General features: G+C 43.3%; 1 protein-coding gene across 1 annotated transcript in view; it reads left to right on the top strand.

Annotated features, from left to right (window-relative positions):
* PRKX (protein kinase cAMP-dependent X-linked catalytic subunit) overlaps positions 1-17888 on the top strand; it is a 134794-nt gene that overhangs the window by 105424 nt on the left and 11482 nt on the right. Inside the window, exons 4-5 of the mRNA XM_073667346.1 lie at positions 11623-11742; positions 15212-15307. Coding sequence (XP_073523447.1) covers positions 11623-11742; positions 15212-15307 — 216 coding nt within the window. The remainder of the gene's footprint in view (positions 1-11622; positions 11743-15211; positions 15308-17888) is intronic.

Genomic DNA, 17888 nt, shown 5'->3' on the forward strand with positions numbered 1-17888 from the left:
TTCGGCATCTCCCTGGCAGAATAAACGCATGCGGATTGTACATGCGGATTGTACATGCGTTTTTCCTGCCAGGGACATGCGGATGTGAAGCGTTCTATTGGAAAAAAAAGTGGGGGGAAAAAAAACTAAAGGGCAAATATGAACATTTGCGCGGTTATGTAGGAGTTTATATACTAACCGCTAAACTATTATCTTTTTTCTAAGGTTAAAAAATAAGTTTGAGAAAAGAGACGCAAGTCCATCTAGGTCCATGTATAATTTTTTCTTTTCAATTTTCTTTTCTTCAAGGGGTGATCACATGAAGTGTAACCCAGTGATAGGATAAAGGACGCGATGTGGTTGGTGTTTTGGAGTCATTGAGCAACATAGGATAAGGTCACACACAGTCTTATACACGTGGGCGAAAACTACAAGGTTTTTAAGTAGAAACTAATTCAAGATACGCTGGGGATTATTATTTTTTTTTTTTGTAATTTCCTGAGGCTTTTTTTGATGGTTTTGTCGCCGGCATATTTTTTTCTAGAGTTTTTGTGTCCTCTTGTGTACTTTCAATTTCCTTCCGTTTTTCAACTCCAGGTCTTCAAGCAAAAAGTTGGCAAAGCCCCTAAGAAAGATGCCTGGGTGTCCTTCTGGTGTCTTTTGAGCGGCATTGTACATTTTGGAACGTCTTCACATCAGAAAATACCAGAAGAATGGACATTTCACGTCTTTTAATCTCTTGGTATTTTTTGGAAACCTAAAGTGGTTAAAAGATGTTCAAAAGTCTGAACACAAGAACAGGAAGCTGTTTTTACAAAGAAGTGAATATGTCCATACTTTAGACCATTAGCAGAGTTCTGTTTAGGAGGTTTTCGGCACAGACCCGCTCCAAATCTGCCTTTAAAAAGATGACACGTGAACATCTGATGGGGGTCTTGGCTGCTGATTGGAAGAATTGTGGAATAGTCTTTTTATAGCCGTGGGCATTGGGAAAAATCATTATTTGGGTGATGATCGTGTGTAGCCAGCTGAGGGGTGTGATCTCTGCCGCACCAGACTCTACAAGACAACTTCAACATCTGTCTGACTTTAAGATTTCTCTTTACTTGTTTGGAGAAATCGGTAGGTTCGGATTTTGCTTAATAATAATTTTTTGCTATTTTTAACTATGGAATTAAAGGGAGTCTGATACCCCAAAATATATACATTTATATAGGGGACTTGGCCTACTTGTAGGGTAGATTTTATTTATTACGTTCCGTATAAACTGTTTTATGTGTATAAATGAGGGGTCCTCGGTGGACCATTGACGTGGCTAAGGGCTCAGTGCACAACTCTGCTCCCCCTGTGCTGATTAACAGCGCACACTATGGAGCGCAGCCCAAATTGAATCCTCAGCTCTGCACACACTGACACTGCAGATGCTGAGAGCACACACAGTGTCAGTGTGTGCAGATACATTCTCCTCCCCATTTGTCAGCATTGGCCGCCCGTTGTGTGATTCTGTGTGCTGCCGATAGAGGTGGATGAGCGCACCGCTGACACACTGACACTGTGTGTGCTCTCGGCTGCTGTAATGTAATGGCTATGGATTCAATTCAGGCTGCACTAGAAAGCAAGCTCTATCATTAGCATTGCGAAACGGTGCACTGAGGGTGTGCCGAGGGGGTGTGTGTATATATATATATTTTGTATACAAAATGGAGTAAATAAAATCTGCACTACAGTTATGATTTTTATAGGTGCTAAGTTCACGATATAGTTTAATTTGATTTTTGGGGATGTCAGTCATCCCTTTTTCTTAACTGCATAGATTTCGGGCTAAAAAATATTTTTGGAATAGGGCTTCTTTCTATTTATCACTGCATACTGTAGCAGGCTGCAGAATGAGCGAACGCTGGATCCGGCAGTGAGCGCTTATGACCGCTCTCTTCTTCTTAACTATCTTCTAAGCTGGTTTATGTTGAAATCAAAGTTCAACTACCATTAATATGTCATTTTCACCTTCTAGTTAAAATTTGTTTTACAATTTGAGTGCTATCGATTGTCATTGATTTTTAGCTTGGATTCTAAGCTAACAATCCTTAATACTTTACATTGCAATGCATACAAATAAGTCAAAACCCATGGTGGCCAGAAAAAATCTGTGTGGATTTCAGAGAATGCTTTCAATATTCAAGTCCACAACATATCAATTCTGTCACAGAGTAGTTGTAGATATTTAAAGAGGTTGTCCACTACTTTAGCATTGATGCCCTATCCTTAGGGCACCTCCGCCGATTAGCTGTTATCGGTGTCTGCTGCTGCCACCGGCCGGAAATACTCAATTAATTTTAATGAGATGCCACCGTATATGTATCAGGAAATGATGCCTAAAAATTGTACTACTTGTTTTTCAAAAACTGTAGTGGAGCTTAGCATCCATTGCTCCACACTTACACACTATCTTCAAAAACATTAGATTGGTGGCGGTCCGACGGTCGATCAGACATACTTTTTTACTAGTGAAATAGCGTTCATTTAAGAAAGAGGGGCAAGACACGGAGGCGCCCCCTAGTGAAATAGCGTTAGTATTAGAAAGAGGGGCGAGACACGGAGGCGTTCACTAGTGAAATAGCGTTAGTATGAGAAAGAGGGGAGAGACACGGAGGCGCTCACTAGTGAAATAGCGTTAGTATAAGAAAGAGGGGAGAGACACGGAGGCGCTCCCTAGTGAAATAGCGTTAGTATTAGAAACTGGGGCGAGATACAGCGGCGCTCCCTAGTAAAATAGCGTTAGTATAAGAAAGAGGGACGAGACACGGAGGTGCTCCCTAGTGAAATAGCGTTGGTGTAAGAAAGAGGGGCGAGACAAGGAGGCGCTCCCTAGTGAAATAGCGTTAATATTAGAAAGTGGGGCGAGACAAGGAGGCGCTCCCTAGTGAAATAGCGTTAGTATAAGAAAGAGGGGTGAGACACGGAGGCGCTTCCTAGTGAAATAGCGTTAGTATAAGAAAGAGGGGCGAGACACTGAGGCGCTCACTAGTGAAATAGCGTTAGTATTAGAAAGAGGGGCGAGACACGGAGGCGCTTCCTAGTGAAATAGCGTTAGTATAAGAAAGAGGGGCGAGACACTGAGGCGTTCACTAGTGAAATAGCGTTGGTATAAGAAAGAGGGGAGAGACAGGGAGGTGCTCCTGTCACGGGTGTGTCGCCACGAAGATCGTCACGATTACACAGCCTGACTTCTCGCAGCTGAGTTTTTGGTGCTTTGTGTTTTTCGGCAGTGAGGGAGTTAACTCTCTCTCTCTCTGTGCTAGAAGAGGTCCAGCCTCGCCCAGCTGCAATCAATGCTGCTGTAGTGGGACTCCTTCAAATGCCTGCCGGTCTGTTGGGGAAGTGTCGGTGAAAGCATTTCATGCAGACTAACAGAGCGGATCGTGGTATTTGGAGTTTCAGAGCTAAGTGTATTTGGAGTGTTTTTTCCCTTCCTCGCTTTATCATTTATCTCCTTTCCCGTTGGTGTTCCCTCTGTTGTAGTTGTGTAGTTTTTGTATGCAAGGTGGTTTTGGTTTTACCCTTGTACTGTCTCGTTCGTCTAAGTACTGAGTGTGGGCATATTATTACCTGTCCCCTTTTGTTGTGATCAGGGGTCCTTCTCAGGACTAGATTACTTTGGTGCAGGGATCCTCAGGAGGTAGGGGTTACGCTGGCGGCCTGGACCTCTGTACCTTTAACAGTACCTCCAGGTAGAGGGATTAGTCAGGGCCCCAGCTTAGGGTCAGCTTAGGCCCCCTACCTCCAGTACACAGAGACAGCGTGACAGCTCCCTAGTGAAATAGCGTTAGTATAAGGAAGAGGGGCGAGACAAGGAGGTGCTCCCTAGTGAAATAGCGTTAGTATAAGAAAGAGGGGAGAGACACGGAGGCGCTCCCTAGTGAAATAGCGTTAGTATAAGAAAGAGGGGAGAGACACGGAGGCACTCCCTAGTGAAATAGCGTTAGCATAAGGAAGAGGGGCGAGACAAGGAGGTGCTCCCTAGTGAAATAGCGTTGGTATAAGAGAGAGGGGAGAGACACGGAGGCGCTTCGTAGTGAAATAGCGTTAGTATAAGGAAGAGGGGCGAGACAAGGAGGTGCTCCCTAGTGAAATAGCGTTAGTATAAGAAAGAGGGGCGAGACACGGAGGCGCTCCCTAGTGAAATAGCGTTAATATAAGAAAAAGGGGCGAGACACGGAGTCTCTCCCTAGTGAAATAGCGTTAGTATTAGAAAGTGGGGCGAGATACAGAGGCTCTCCCTAGTGAAATAGCGTTAATATAAGAAAAAGGGGCGAGACTAGGAGGCACTTCCTAATGAAATAGCGTTAGTATTAGAAAGATGGGAGAGACACGGAGGCGCTCCCTAGTGAAATAGCGTTGGTATTAGAAAGTGGGGCGAGATACAGCGGCGCTCCCTAGTGAAATAGCGTTAGTATTAGAAAGAGGGGAGAGACACGGAGGCGCTCCCTAGTGAAATAGCGTTAGTATAAGGAAGAGGGGCGAGACAAGGAGGCGCTCCCTAGTGAAATAGCGTTAGTATTAGAAAGAGGGGAGAGACACGGAGGCGCTCCCTAGTGAAATAGCGTTAGTATAAGGAAGAGGGGCGAGACAAGGAGGCGCTCCCTAGTGAAATAGCGTTAGTATTAGAAAGAGGGGCGAGACACGGAGGCACTGCCTAGTGAAATAGCGTTGGTGTAAGAAAGAGGGGAGAGACACGGAGGCGTTCATTAGTGAAATAGCGTTAGTATAAGAAAGAGGGGCGAGACACTGAGGCGTTCACTAGTGAAATAGTATTAGTATAAGAAAGAGGGGAGAGACACGGAGGCGCTCCCTAGTGAAATAGCGTTAGTATAAGGAAGAGGGGCGAGACAAGGAGGCGCTCCCTAGTGAAATAGCGTTAATATAAGAAAAAGGGGCGAGACAAGGAGGCACTGCCTAGTGAAATAGCGTTGGTGTAAGAAAGAGGGGAGAGACACGGAGGCGTTCATTAGTGAAATAGCGTTAGTATAAGAAAGAGGGGCGAGACACTGAGGCGTTCACTAGTGAAATAGTATTAGTATAAGAAAGAGGGGAGAGACACGGAGGCGCTCCCTAGTGAAATAGCGTTAGTATAAGGAAGAGGGGCGAGACAAGGAGGTGCTCCCTAGTGAAATAGCGTTAGTATTAGAAAGTGGGGCGAGATACAGAGGCGCTCCCTAGTGAAATAGCGTTGGTATTAGAAAGTGGGGCGAGATACAGAGGCGCTCCCTAGTGAAATAGCTTTAATATAAGAAAAAAGGGCGAGACAAGGAGGCGCTCCCTAGTGAAATAGCGTTAGTATTAGAAAGAGGAGCGAGACACGGAGGCGCTCCCTAGTGAAATAGCGTTGGTATAAGAAAGAGGGGCGAGACAAGGAGGCGCTCCCTAGTGAAACGGCGTTGGTATAAGAAAGAGGGGAGAGACACGGAAGCGCTCCCTAGTGAAATAACGTTAGTATAAGAAAGAGGGGTGAGACAAGGAGGCGCTCCCTAGTGAAATAGCGTTGGTATAAGAAAGAGGGGAGAGACACGGAAGCGCTCCCTAGTTAAATAACGTTAGTATAAGAAAGAGGGGTGAGACACGGAGGCGCTTCCTAGTGAAATAGCGTTGGTGTAAAAACGAGGGGAGAGACACGGAGGCGCTCCCTAGTGAAATAGCGTTGGTATTAGAAAGTGGGGCGAGATACAGAGGCGCTCACTAGTGAAATAGCGTTAGTATAAGAAAGAGGGGCGTGACACGGAGGCGCTCCCTAGTGAAATAGTGTTGGTATTAGAAAGTGGGGCGAGATACAGAGGCGCTCCCTAGTGAAATAGCGTTAATATAAGAAAAAGGGGGCGAGACAAGGAGGCGCTCCCTAGTGAAATAGCGTTAGTATTAGAAAGAGGGGCGAGACACGGAGGCGCTTCCTAGTGAAATAGCGTTGGTATAAGAAAGAGGGGAGAGACACGGAGGCGCTCCCTAGTGAAATAGCGTTGGTATAAGAAAGAGGGGCGAGACAAGGAGGCGCTCCCTAGTGAAATAGCGTTGGTATAAGAAAGAGGGGAGAGACACGGAAGCGCTCCCTAGTGAAATAACGTTAGTATAAGAAAGAGGGGTGAGACAAGGAGGCGCTGCCTAGTGAAATAGCGTTGGTGTAAGAAAGAGGGGAGAGACACGGAGGTGTTCATTAGTGAAATAGCGTTAGTATAAGAAAGAGGGGCGAGACACTGAGGCGTTCACTAGTGAAATAGTATTAGTATAAGAAAGAGGGGAGAGACACGGAGGCGCTCCCTAGTGAAATAGCGTTAGTATAAGGAAGAGGGGCGAGACAAGGAGGTGCTCCCTAGTGAAATAGCGTTAGTATTAGAAAGTGGGGCGAGATACAGAGGCGCTCCCTAGTGAAATAGCGTTGGTATTAGAAAGTGGGGCGAGATACAGAGGCGCTCCCTAGTGAAATAGCTTTAATATAAGAAAAAAGGGCGAGACAAGGAGGCGCTCCCTAGTGAAATAGCGTTAGTATTAGAAAGAGGGGCGAGACACGGAGGCGCTCCCTAGTGAAATAGCGTTGGTATAAGAAAGAGGGGCGAGACAAGGAGGCTCTCCCTAGTGAAATAGCGTTGGTATAAGAAAGAGGGGAGAGACACGGAAGCGCTCCCTAGTGAAATAACGTTAGTATAAGAAAGAGGGGTGAGACAAGGAGGCGCTCCCTAGTGAAATAGCGTTGGTATAAGAAAGAGGGGAGAGACACGGAAGCGCTCCCTAGTTAAATAACGTTAGTATAAGAAAGGGGTGAGACACGGAGGCGCTTCCTAGTGAAATAGCGTTGGTGTAAAAACGAGGGGAGAGACACGGAGGCGCTCCCTAGTGAAATAGCGTTGGTATTAGAAAGTGGGGCGAGATACAGAGGCGCTCACTAGTGAAATAGCGTTAGTATAAGAAAGAGGGGCGTGACACGGAGGCGCTCCCTAGTGAAATAGCGTTGGTATTAGAAAGTGGGGCGAGATACAGAGGCGCTCCCTAGTGAAATAGCGTTAATATAAGAAAAAGGGGCGAGACAAGGAGGCGCTCCCTAGTGAAATAGCGTTAGTATTAGAAAGAGGGGCGAGACACGGAGGCGCTTCCTAGTGAAATAGCGTTGGTATAAGAAAGAGGGGAGAGACACGGAGGCGCTCCCTAGTGAAATAGCTTTGGTATAAGAAAGAGGGGAGAGACACGGAAGCGCTCCCTAGTGAAATAACGTTAGTATAAGAAAGAGGGGTGAGACAAGGAGGCGCTCCCTAGTGAAATAGCGTTAGTATTAGAAAGTGGGGCGAGATACAGAGGCGCTCCCTAGTGAAATAGCGTTAGTATTAGAAAGTGGGGCGAGATACAGAGGCGCTCACTAGTGAAATAGCGTTAGTATAAGAAAGAGGGGCGAGACACGGAGGCGCTTCCTAGTGAAATAGCGTTGGTATTAGAAAGTGGGGCGAGATACAGAGGCGCTCACTAGTGAAATAGCGTTAGTATAAGAAAGAGGGACGAGACACGGAGGCGCTTCCTAGTGAAATAGCGTTGGTATTAGAAAGTGGGGCGAGATACAGAGGCGCTCACTAGTGAAATAGCGTTAGTATTAGAAAGTGGGGCGAGATACAGAGGCGCTCACTAGTGAAATAGCGTTAGTATAAGAAAGAGGGGAGAGACACGGAGGCGCTTCCTAGTGAAATAGCGTTGGTATAAAAACGAGGGGAGAGACACGGAGGTGCTCCCTAGTGAAATAACGTTAGTATTATAAAGAGGGGCGAGACAAGGAGGCGCTCCCTAGTGAAATAGTGTTAGTTTAAGAAACGGGAGAGGGGCGAGATACGGAGGAGCTCCCCTAATATCGTTAGGTTACAATAAAGGGAAGGGAGAAGTCGGCTATGTCTGTGCTCACCTTGTGAGCTGTGCACACATGCTTTCTATGTTTATTAGTTGCAAAAAGTAAAACACAAAAATCCAATAAAGTATTAAAAAGTGGTAAAACACTGTAGCTAATAATTAAGCTAAATTTAGAAAATAATTGAGCCAACTATACGCATTCTGTTCATTCAAGCTGACAGCGCCTGGTAGATCCTCATTCTTCTACTTTGGGAACCAATCTAAATTATAGTGGTAACGTGTTTTGAAAAGTGAATTCTCAAACTCATAAAATGCTCATTTTTAACATCAGACCAAAAACTTACAGAAAGGATTATACAGACTTGGATTTCTAAACATGAACATGGATTTCTAAAGTAAGCACATTGGCCTCATCAGGTCTAAGGGATATTTTTAATACGGTATGAATTTGGTATTGTGCAATGGTAACAGATCCTCTTTCTGTCATCCATACTACAATATTATCTTCTACCCCCACCTAGTGGTCAAAGGGGTTTACTACAGTTAGCTGATTATTTGTACTTTATCTTTGTAGCTAACCATAAAAATAACATTTTGTATACTGAATTTACCACCTACGATTTTTTTTGGTATAAATTTAAAAGCTTAGACCATGTGAAAAGTAGAAGTGCCAGTTTTTTTTTCCTATATTTCAGTTACCATATTACAAAAAAAATCTTATGTAATTACTTGTTTAGAGTATTATCTTATTTATAACCTTTTATAAGCCTCTATTCACAGATATACAGTTATATGAAAAAGTTTGGGCACCCCTATTAATCTTAAGCTTATTGTTTTATAAACATTGGTGTTTTTGCAACAGCTATTTCAGTTTGATATATGTAATAACTGTTGGACACAGTAATGTTTCTGCCTTGAAATGAGGTTTATCGTACTAACAGAAAATGTGCAATCTGCATTCAAACAAAATTTGACGGGTGCATAAGTATGGGCACCTCACCAGAAAAGTGACATTAATATTTAGTAGATCCTCCTTTTGCAAAAGTAACAGCCTCTAGTCGCTTCCTGTAGCTTTTAATGAGTTCCTGGATCCTGGATGAAGGTATTTTTGACCATTCCTCTTTACAAAACAATTCCAGTTCAGTTAAGTTTGATGGTCGCCGAGCATGGACAGCCCTCTTCAAATGATCCCACAGATGTTCAATGATATTCAGGTCTGGGGACTGGGATGGCCATTCCAGAACATTGTAATTGTTCCTCTGCATGAATGCCTGAGTAGATTTGGAGCGCTGTTTTGGATCATTGTCTTGCTGAAAGATCCATCCCCTGCGTAAGTTCAACTTCATCCCTGATTCTTGAACATTATTGTCAACAATCTGCTGATACTGAGTGGAATCCATGCGTCCCTCAACTTTAACAAGATTCCCGGTGCCGGCATTGGCCACACAGCCCCAAAGCATGATGGAACCTCCACCAAATTTTACTGTGGGTAGCAAGTGTTTTTCTTGGAATGCTGTGTTTTTTTGCCGCCATGCATAACGCCTTTTTGTATGACCAAACAACTCAATCTTGGTTTCATCAGTCCACAGGACCTTCTTCCAAAAAGAAATTGGCTTTTCCAAATGTGCTTTTGCATGCCTTAGCCGACTCTGTTTGTGGCGTGCTTGCAGAAACGGCTTCTTTCGCATCACTCTCCCATACAGCTTCTCCTTGTGCAAAGTGCGTTGTATAGTTGACCGATGCACAGTGAAACCATCTGCAGCAAGTTGATGCTGCAGCTCTCTGGAGGTGGTCTGAGGATTGTCCTTGACTGATCTCGCCATTCTTCTTCTCTGCCTTTCTGATTTTTTTCTTGGCCTGCCACTTCTGGCCTTAACAAGAACTGTCCCTGTGTTCTTCCATTTCCTTACTATGTTCCTCACAGTGGAAACTGACAGGTTAAATCTCTGAGGCAGCTTTTTGTATCCTTCCCCTGTACAACTATGTTGAATAATCTTTGTTTTCAGATCATTTGACAGTTGTTTTGAGGAGCCCATGATGGCACTCTTCAGAGGAGATTCAAACAGGAGAACAGCTTGCAAGTGGCCACTTTAAGTAGCTTTTCTCATGATTGCATACACCTGGCTATGAAGTTCAATGCTCAATGAGGTTACAAAACCAAAAAAAGTGCTTTAGTAAGTCAGTAAAAAGTAGGTAGGAGTATTTAAAACAAGAAAATGATAAGGGTGCCCATACTTATGCACCTGTCAAATTTTGTTTGAATGCAGATTGCACATTTTCTGTTAGTACAATAAACCTCATTTCAAGGCAGAAACATTACTGTGTCCAACAGTTATTACATATAGCAAACTGAAATAGCTGTTGCAAAAACACCAATTTTTATAAAGCATTAAGCTTAAGATTAATAGGGGTGCCCAAACTTTTTCATAGAACTGTACCTCTGACAGAACAGACTTCTATAGGACCGCCTATAGGGTGTCATTTTCTCCTATGACGGGGGGGGCACACGTCTGCACACTTCTTGGAAGGCGATGCCATTTACTCATCTGTATACACGGTTTCTGAAAACATGGTATATAGCTGCATACATACATCGGGACACTGTACGTTTGCCATTTTCACAACACACACCAAACTGTGACCACCTCGCTACTGTGTATATGTGTGATTTGCCTGTATTGTGTATGGATATATTTAGTTCTGCACAAAGAATCCACTATCGGGCAATTGTAAATTGTCAATTTTCTCACTGAAATTGTCCACAACATGTATTTACCGGGTCCTGTATTCTGCTGATCTGTGCTGAAATTCCTGTATATTATTTCTGTGCTGTGCCTTTTTGTATGTTTCTCTTGAGGATATTTAATGTTTCTGTGTGAGCTAAATATTTGAGAATATATCTATTTTAAGGGGTTGGGTCATCTTCTTAAAAGGGGAAAATTGGGAAGTGCTTCTAAATATTTAATTTTATAGTTTACTGCTCGTTGCCTAGGTAACCAGTGACTGCTGCAGTGCATCAGAGGAGGTCGGTTTCCTAGGTAAGGAGTGCAGCTTTTACAAGCTCTTGTTTATAGAGTTTGCAAGCCCCTGCTGTGAAGCTGGCCAGATCCAGCGATCTTGCCCCTGCATCGGCAAAGCTTCTTCTGCTAGCCGCATTGGAGCGTGCTGAAGCTCGGGCCGGTTGCAGAGCTGTGCTGCTGGTCCAACCTGTCAATCAGGAGCACACTTCCCCCGACAACCAGGAAACTGGGAGAAAGAAGACGTGACAGCCCCTTTTTAAGTTCGGTTTTCTAGACGTTGAAGCCTCTGCCATTGACATTGGGCAGCTGTGTGATGCCAAGCAGCTGACTTTCTAGAGTTGAGATGGACCTGATGTGATGGGCTTGAGAGATTTTGTTTCTGATAGGACATCCCCATTCAGATTACTGCCCCTTAGATGTTTAGCTGATCTTTCCTGGTCCCCCTTTGCTGGGGCAAACCATGTGTAACCCATGTGTTCTCTGGGGAAAAGAAAACTGACAGGAGACAGGTTGGCTCGGTGGGTATTACTGCTGCTGCCTCTTTGTTCTATCAATCTGGGGCACAATAATGAGACCGCCCGCTGTCTTCCATGAGACGACCCGAAGTATTTTGCTACCAACTACAGTTTCCTTTGGGGCAATGACCACTTTACTTCAGCTGTGCGGTTAGTGTATGGTCATGTTGTCAATGGTTTGTAAAACATAAGGGATTACAGTGCAAAATGTCATTCTTACCTTCTTTCCCATTCAGGACATGGACACTGTGTGGCACCCCGGAATACCTGGCACCAGAAGTCATTCAGAGCAAAGGGCACGGGAGAGCAGTGGACTGGTGGGCATTGGGTATCCTAATATTTGAAATGCTGTCTGGGTAAGTGATTATTTCTAATATATTTGTAGGTATTTCCATGCAGTAATAACCTTGTATGGATAGATGCTGCAGAGTTAAATTCCTTTAATCTGGCCTCTGTGCAGATTTTTAGACCACTAGTGCCAGATCAGCACGGTGCCTCAGTAGTTAACACTGTTGCTTTGCAGCGCTAGGGTCCTGGGTTCAAATCCCACCAAGGACAACATCTGCAAGGAGTTTGTAGTCCTCCAGGTTCTCCAGTTTCCTCAAACACCCTAAAGACTAATAGGGAATTTAGATTGTGATCCCCAATGGGGACAGTGATGATGATGTCTGTAAAGCGTTGTGGCATATGATGACGCTATATAAGCAAAGCATAATAAATAAATAATTGTCACCCACATGCCATGTAGCTGAGCACTGTACTGGACGATATTCATCATTCCAATAGATATAAATGGAGCGGTAGTGGTCATGTAAGACTGGTGCTCCATTTCATCCTTCGCGAGCCTATTGCTCAAAAATATAGTCCTTAGCTCCGGCTGCAGCTGATAAACAATTATTTTGCTAAGCTACTGCAAGGACAAAATAAGTAGCATGCCATTGAATTTCGGGTCTGTGACTCGCGTCAGTTCCCTCTCTTTGCAACAAGTAATTTTTTCATTAGTTGGAACCAATAGTAAACTATTTGTTGGCCTTTCATATACTGAGGTTGTCAGAACACTAGCAAACTTCTTATTGGTTTGCATCAGGAAAAAGGAATATGTTTGGATCTTTGCTGTCCTTTTCTCATGAGAGATTGGTCAAAAGTTGGGTGGTAATATGGTGCAGGGTTTGTGTGAAGCCACAATTGAGGGGGTAGCATAGGGTGAAGTATATTATTAAGGTCCAAATCTCCTGTTGCGACCTTAACAACACATGAGTGGAACAAGTCCAGATAAAAATTTCTAATGCTTACAACAGACAAAGGCTTAATCTGCAAACAAATTGATAGCCCCTGACAGCAGTGATGGAAGGGCAACACTTGTTCTTAGAGAAGATACATTCTGATGCAGAAGTGTTACAAATGTAACAAGTCCAGAGAGAAGTTCTTTATACTTACAGCAGATGAAGGGTTAATTGCAGGTCCTGGTCAACAAGTAAATGCAGATTGTAGACACAAACATACATTTTCAGAGATGTTTCCAACTGAGAACTGGTGAGGCATACTCCAAGGGAGCTGATCTCAAAGCTCACTTAATATTTATACATACATGAGTCCAACGTAACAGGCCATAGGTGATTTCACAGACAACTTGTAAACCCGTTGTTGAGCACAGCTAAGGACGTCGACCGTAGGGGAAGGGATCCCAGTCCGGCCCTGGAGCTGAGACAGATGGATAACACTAATAGTAGTGTTGACCAGTTAAATTTCGTTTATATATCTCTTACTTATAAATGGGACTGAGCGGACCCTTGGAAGTTCGGGTTATGGTACCCGACCCAAAGTTGATTCCAAAGTTTGGTTCGGATACCTGAACTGTACACAAGCTTGAACCAGAACCCGAACCCCATTGAAAACAACGAGGACCCGGACTTTTGTCTCTCTCTCTCTCTGCAGATTTCCCCCGGAACTCCGAACATTACAGCGGACCTCCAGGGAATGTCCGTATTCGGCGTTTAGCACCGGACAGTAACTGTCCAGTACGAATGCTGAACTTCTACGTTCGGGTTCGCTCATCTCTACTTATAAACCTTTGTAGTGAAAAGTGTGGACTGTGGTGAGCTAAGGGTTAAGTATGACTGTGAGCCGGGCTGGCGGGTGACTCTGAGCTCTTAGGTAAAAGATTGTATCATTAGATGCATATTGCATTCAGATCACACTAATGTATTACAGCCGGGGTAGCAGTCTCTTCCGGTCGCTGAGTGCTTACATGTATATGGAGCATAGCCACAATCAGGGATTGGATTGAGAGGATACATGGTCGCTTATAATACAGGTTAAACACTGGAAAACTGCAATTTAAAGAACAGATGTCTTGATTTTGACCAAAGGCAAAATGTAAAAAGTGCAGTCCTACATATTCCCAAGTCTGACGTCCGCATAGTAGGGGCTCATCTCCTCGCTAGGTTACATTTTCTTTTCCATTTTTAGTTCTTTCCTAACAAAGTGAAGCAGAGATTTGTGTGTATTGAATGTGTGGACTTCTTTCAGCTAGAAAGTTAGAATATGAGCAGCAGGGTCTTTAAGAATATTTTGCAGCGTTTTGCTGACCACTTTGGCACTGGGGGGCTTTATCCTTCTAGCATGGGAAGTAAAAGTCTTGGGGGATACACATCCTTATTGAGAGCCTGATGGGGCAGGTGTTAGCTTATAGTTTCCCTATTACTCTGCACTGAACGGAACATTTTGGTTCCCATGTAAACATCACTGAACAACAATGCCGTGACTCTGAGCCATTTACAACATAACTATGTCACTTTAATTAACAAAAATCCCGTAATCGTAAATTGGAATATAGGGCACAGTTATCAATAATGGAGCGTTCTTACTTCTTTCACCAGTTGCCAAATTTATTGAAATGTTATGCATCTTTTGATAAATGTGGCATTAATTAGTATTAACATGATTAGACTATTTTTTTATTTATTTTTTAATCCATCCCTCCAAGACCATTTTTTTCATGCAAAAATTTTAAGACTTCTTACAAAGTCGCAGTTCATAAATAGGGATAAAACCTCTACTCCAGAAAGAAAATCCATTTTTAGGGGTCCAAGAAGTAAGGGGGCCCACCTCCAATGCAGGTGGAATAGTACATTATGATGAGTTATTGGACTGTAAAGGGCCCTGTCTGTCTGTGTCGGGGACTGACAGAATTAATGTATTTTTTATTTTGTTTATTGGGGTCTTCACATTTGTAGGACTTCTATTAATGGGGCTGTCCGGGCTTTTCACAAAAGTCTGCAGTCACTCTATATGACTGCAGACTTGTGAATCCTCACATCACGTGCTGCATGTGCAGTGAGGATTGTCCGGTGCCCTTGGCGAGACTGCAGTATGCATATTCCCGGCCACGTTCCAACTAAATGTGGGCGGCCTCCCTTAAATCACTTGTATTGAGCAGTGCTGCACACGTCTAGTTGGAATGTGTCCTGGAGTATGCATGTTGCATACGTGCGGTCACATGAACGCTTGGTTTCACCGCCGGCATTGGAGAATCCTCACAGAGCACGCTGCGAGGATTCACAAGTCTGCAGTCACATAGAGTGACTGCAGACTGTTGTGAAAAGCCTAAACAACCCCTTTAAGGGTCTATATGTTTCTGTTCAACAATATTGATGAAATATTTGTAAAATAAAGTATACATTTCATATCAGTGGAGGTCGGACTGTCAGCACCACCACCGATCAGATGACCAAAAGGGTTTTCTATTCTTCTTTTTATGTCATTTTTCATCATTGATGCTTTGTGTTATGATTTTTACAGAATAGTTTTATTGTGTTTTCACAGATTCCCCCCATTTTTCGATGACAATCCCTTTGGAATATATCAGAAAATTCTGGCTGGCAAAATTGATTTTCCAAGACATTTAGATTTATATGTGAAGTAAGTTTTGTTAACATGGTTCCGCAAAGTTTATTGATACAATGGATGCGGATGAATTTTTTTGTACAGAAAACAAATTTAACATTTTTTTTTTTTATCTCCCTCCACGGAAATGTTGAAATTAAAATGTAATTACATATTTTTCCCAAAATCTTCAACCAGGATTAGGAAGGTTGAAATCCAGAATATGTAATTCTTCTTTGCTCATTGCCTAGTGTTGTGGCACAGTCAGGCTGCCCCTCTCCATAGATTGACCACCGATCCTGTGAAATTGGCAAGTTTGACTCCCATTCACCTAATGTGTATGACCAGCTTAAAATGAGAAGTATTTGTTCAGATCAGCCTAATGTTTGAAGCTACTTCATGTTTTTGTCTGATCTTTGCAGACTTGACTAGATTTGACAATTAGCACCTCCATATCTTTGGCCAACTTTAGGCCTGGGCTGGTCGTACACATGTGAAGGATATCTATCCTGACTAGACTGAAAATACTTTTTTTTTTTTTTAAATCAAAGGATTGGGAATGTTTAAAACCAATATGTCATATCTTATTTTCCTGGAATCTTCTGTTATGGGAAAGTTAGGAGGCCCTGTTACATATAAAAGCTTCACCCATAGGGATTGTTTTGGGCTACTTTCAGTATGAGAACTTTCTCTTAGAGTAGCTAAAGTTTAAAATAACTTTAGACTTTTGAAAACAGAGGCTGGACAGACATCTGCCTGAGATGATTTAGTGAATCCTGCATTGAGCAGGGGGTTGGACACGATGACCCTGGAGGTCCCCTCCAACTCCTAACGTACTATGATTCTATGACATACTACAGCCATATGTCTTATCAGTTGTGGGTCACGAGACCCCCTCGATCACTGAAATGTAGGGGCAGAGGCGCTCAGATATTCAGAATATGAGCAGATCAGTTTATGGACCAATAGACTTTTTTTTGAGTCCATACACCGCTCTGCATGCACTCAGAGGATCATCTGATCACACTTGACCCCTTTATTTCAAAATTCAGCGTGGGTCTTGGGAGCCTAATTCCCTCCAATCAAAACTTCAGATGTTGCCACAATGTTTTTTTTTTGTTTGTTTTTTTAAGTTTAGTCACCCTTTAAGCTCCTGGAAGGTTGACTTCTGGTTTTCACATAGTTGCCTACTTTCCTAATTCTAGCGTCAATATATTTTAAGCAAGTTCCTGGAGGATGAGTTTAAGATCCTGATTGATGGATTTTCCCTTTGGTTGGCACATGGCCTTTGCTAGCAATATATACACATGACTCCACATTCCCACTGCCACACTTACTTTAGAGTATCTGGTTTTGGAGCACATGGACACTAGTGATATATTGGTGTACAGTCTTTGCTCATCCCGTCTACTGTATGTAACCACTTTCCAGGAAAGGGCAATCTATAGAGGATGGAGATCAGTGGTGGTTAGAAGTCATGGCCCTGATACATCAGAAGGTCACTTTGATTTCCCCTTAAGATGTGGCATAGCCACACTGTGTGGTCTTAATGGAGTACATGGGCCCATTGTATTGAGTCTCTTGATGTTTCCTTGCCTCGGCTTAGATGTCCTACACATGGCTCCTTTGCCTTTTGTCCCTTTCTTGCCTATGTCCTGAATATGAATTACCATTTTTTGTACTTTACCATTCACATAAACATTACATTATTACATGACATGGAGTGTTTGCCAGAAGAGTTACTGAACCAGAAAAAAAAAAGGTTCAGCACATTACCGTAGATCAAGACCTGAAAGACTGGAAATCAATACCAGCATTTACGCTGAATATCTGGTTTGGATTTTGTTTTTCCATCTAATGATTTAAATGAGGTCTCATGAGAGGCTTTTAGGAATTAATGAGAAACATTATAGCGCCGGGCATTGAATGAAATCATGTGTTCCCCGGTCCGTACTGCCCCTCTGTGAGTCCGCGGTTCAGCTGCTCATCATCCTGGGTCAGTGGGTACTTTGTGTGTTGGGTGCAGATGAATCTCCTCTCCTGTTATTAGCATTTGTCTTTGCTGATTGGCGTTTATGGACCACAAACATATCATTATACAGGCATGGAGTGGCTAAGCAATCATGGAAGTATGCCTACATGATGTATGCCTGCTGAGAACACTTATCCCCACATCTGTGCAGGGAGGCTTCCCGGCCCATGGGAATCTGAGGGATTCCAGTATTTTATTCCCTGAAGGCATACAAACACTAAAAGCGCTAGTGTGGTGAAGAAGATGTGGAGCATGTACTTGTTAATCCATGTGAATTCTTGCTCATGATGATTTAGACTGGTAAAGGGGTCTTCAAGGGTATAAAAAATATATTTAAATGAACTAAAACTGGTATTTAAGAAAAAGTGAAACTCGTCCTCATAACCCCCGGGCAGTCCCAATTCTGATGCTTAGCTGTTGTTTGCTGGTCTCTGCTTCTTGATCCCATCCCCATGCACCAGAAATGGCCGCACAGCCAGTCACTGGCTGCAGTAATGACCAGTCTCCGCTTTTTGGTTGGCTTGGTGGGCATTTCCAGACATTTTTGCTGTGACGAGTCGGGACCAGGAAACAATGGATCAGCAC

The sequence above is a fragment of the Phyllobates terribilis genome, unplaced genomic scaffold (assembly GCF_046119375.1).
Source record: "Phyllobates terribilis strain yellow unplaced genomic scaffold, ASM4611937v1 Scaffold_2__4_contigs__length_985480577, whole genome shotgun sequence".
NCBI lineage: Eukaryota > Metazoa > Chordata > Amphibia > Anura > Dendrobatidae > Phyllobates > Phyllobates terribilis.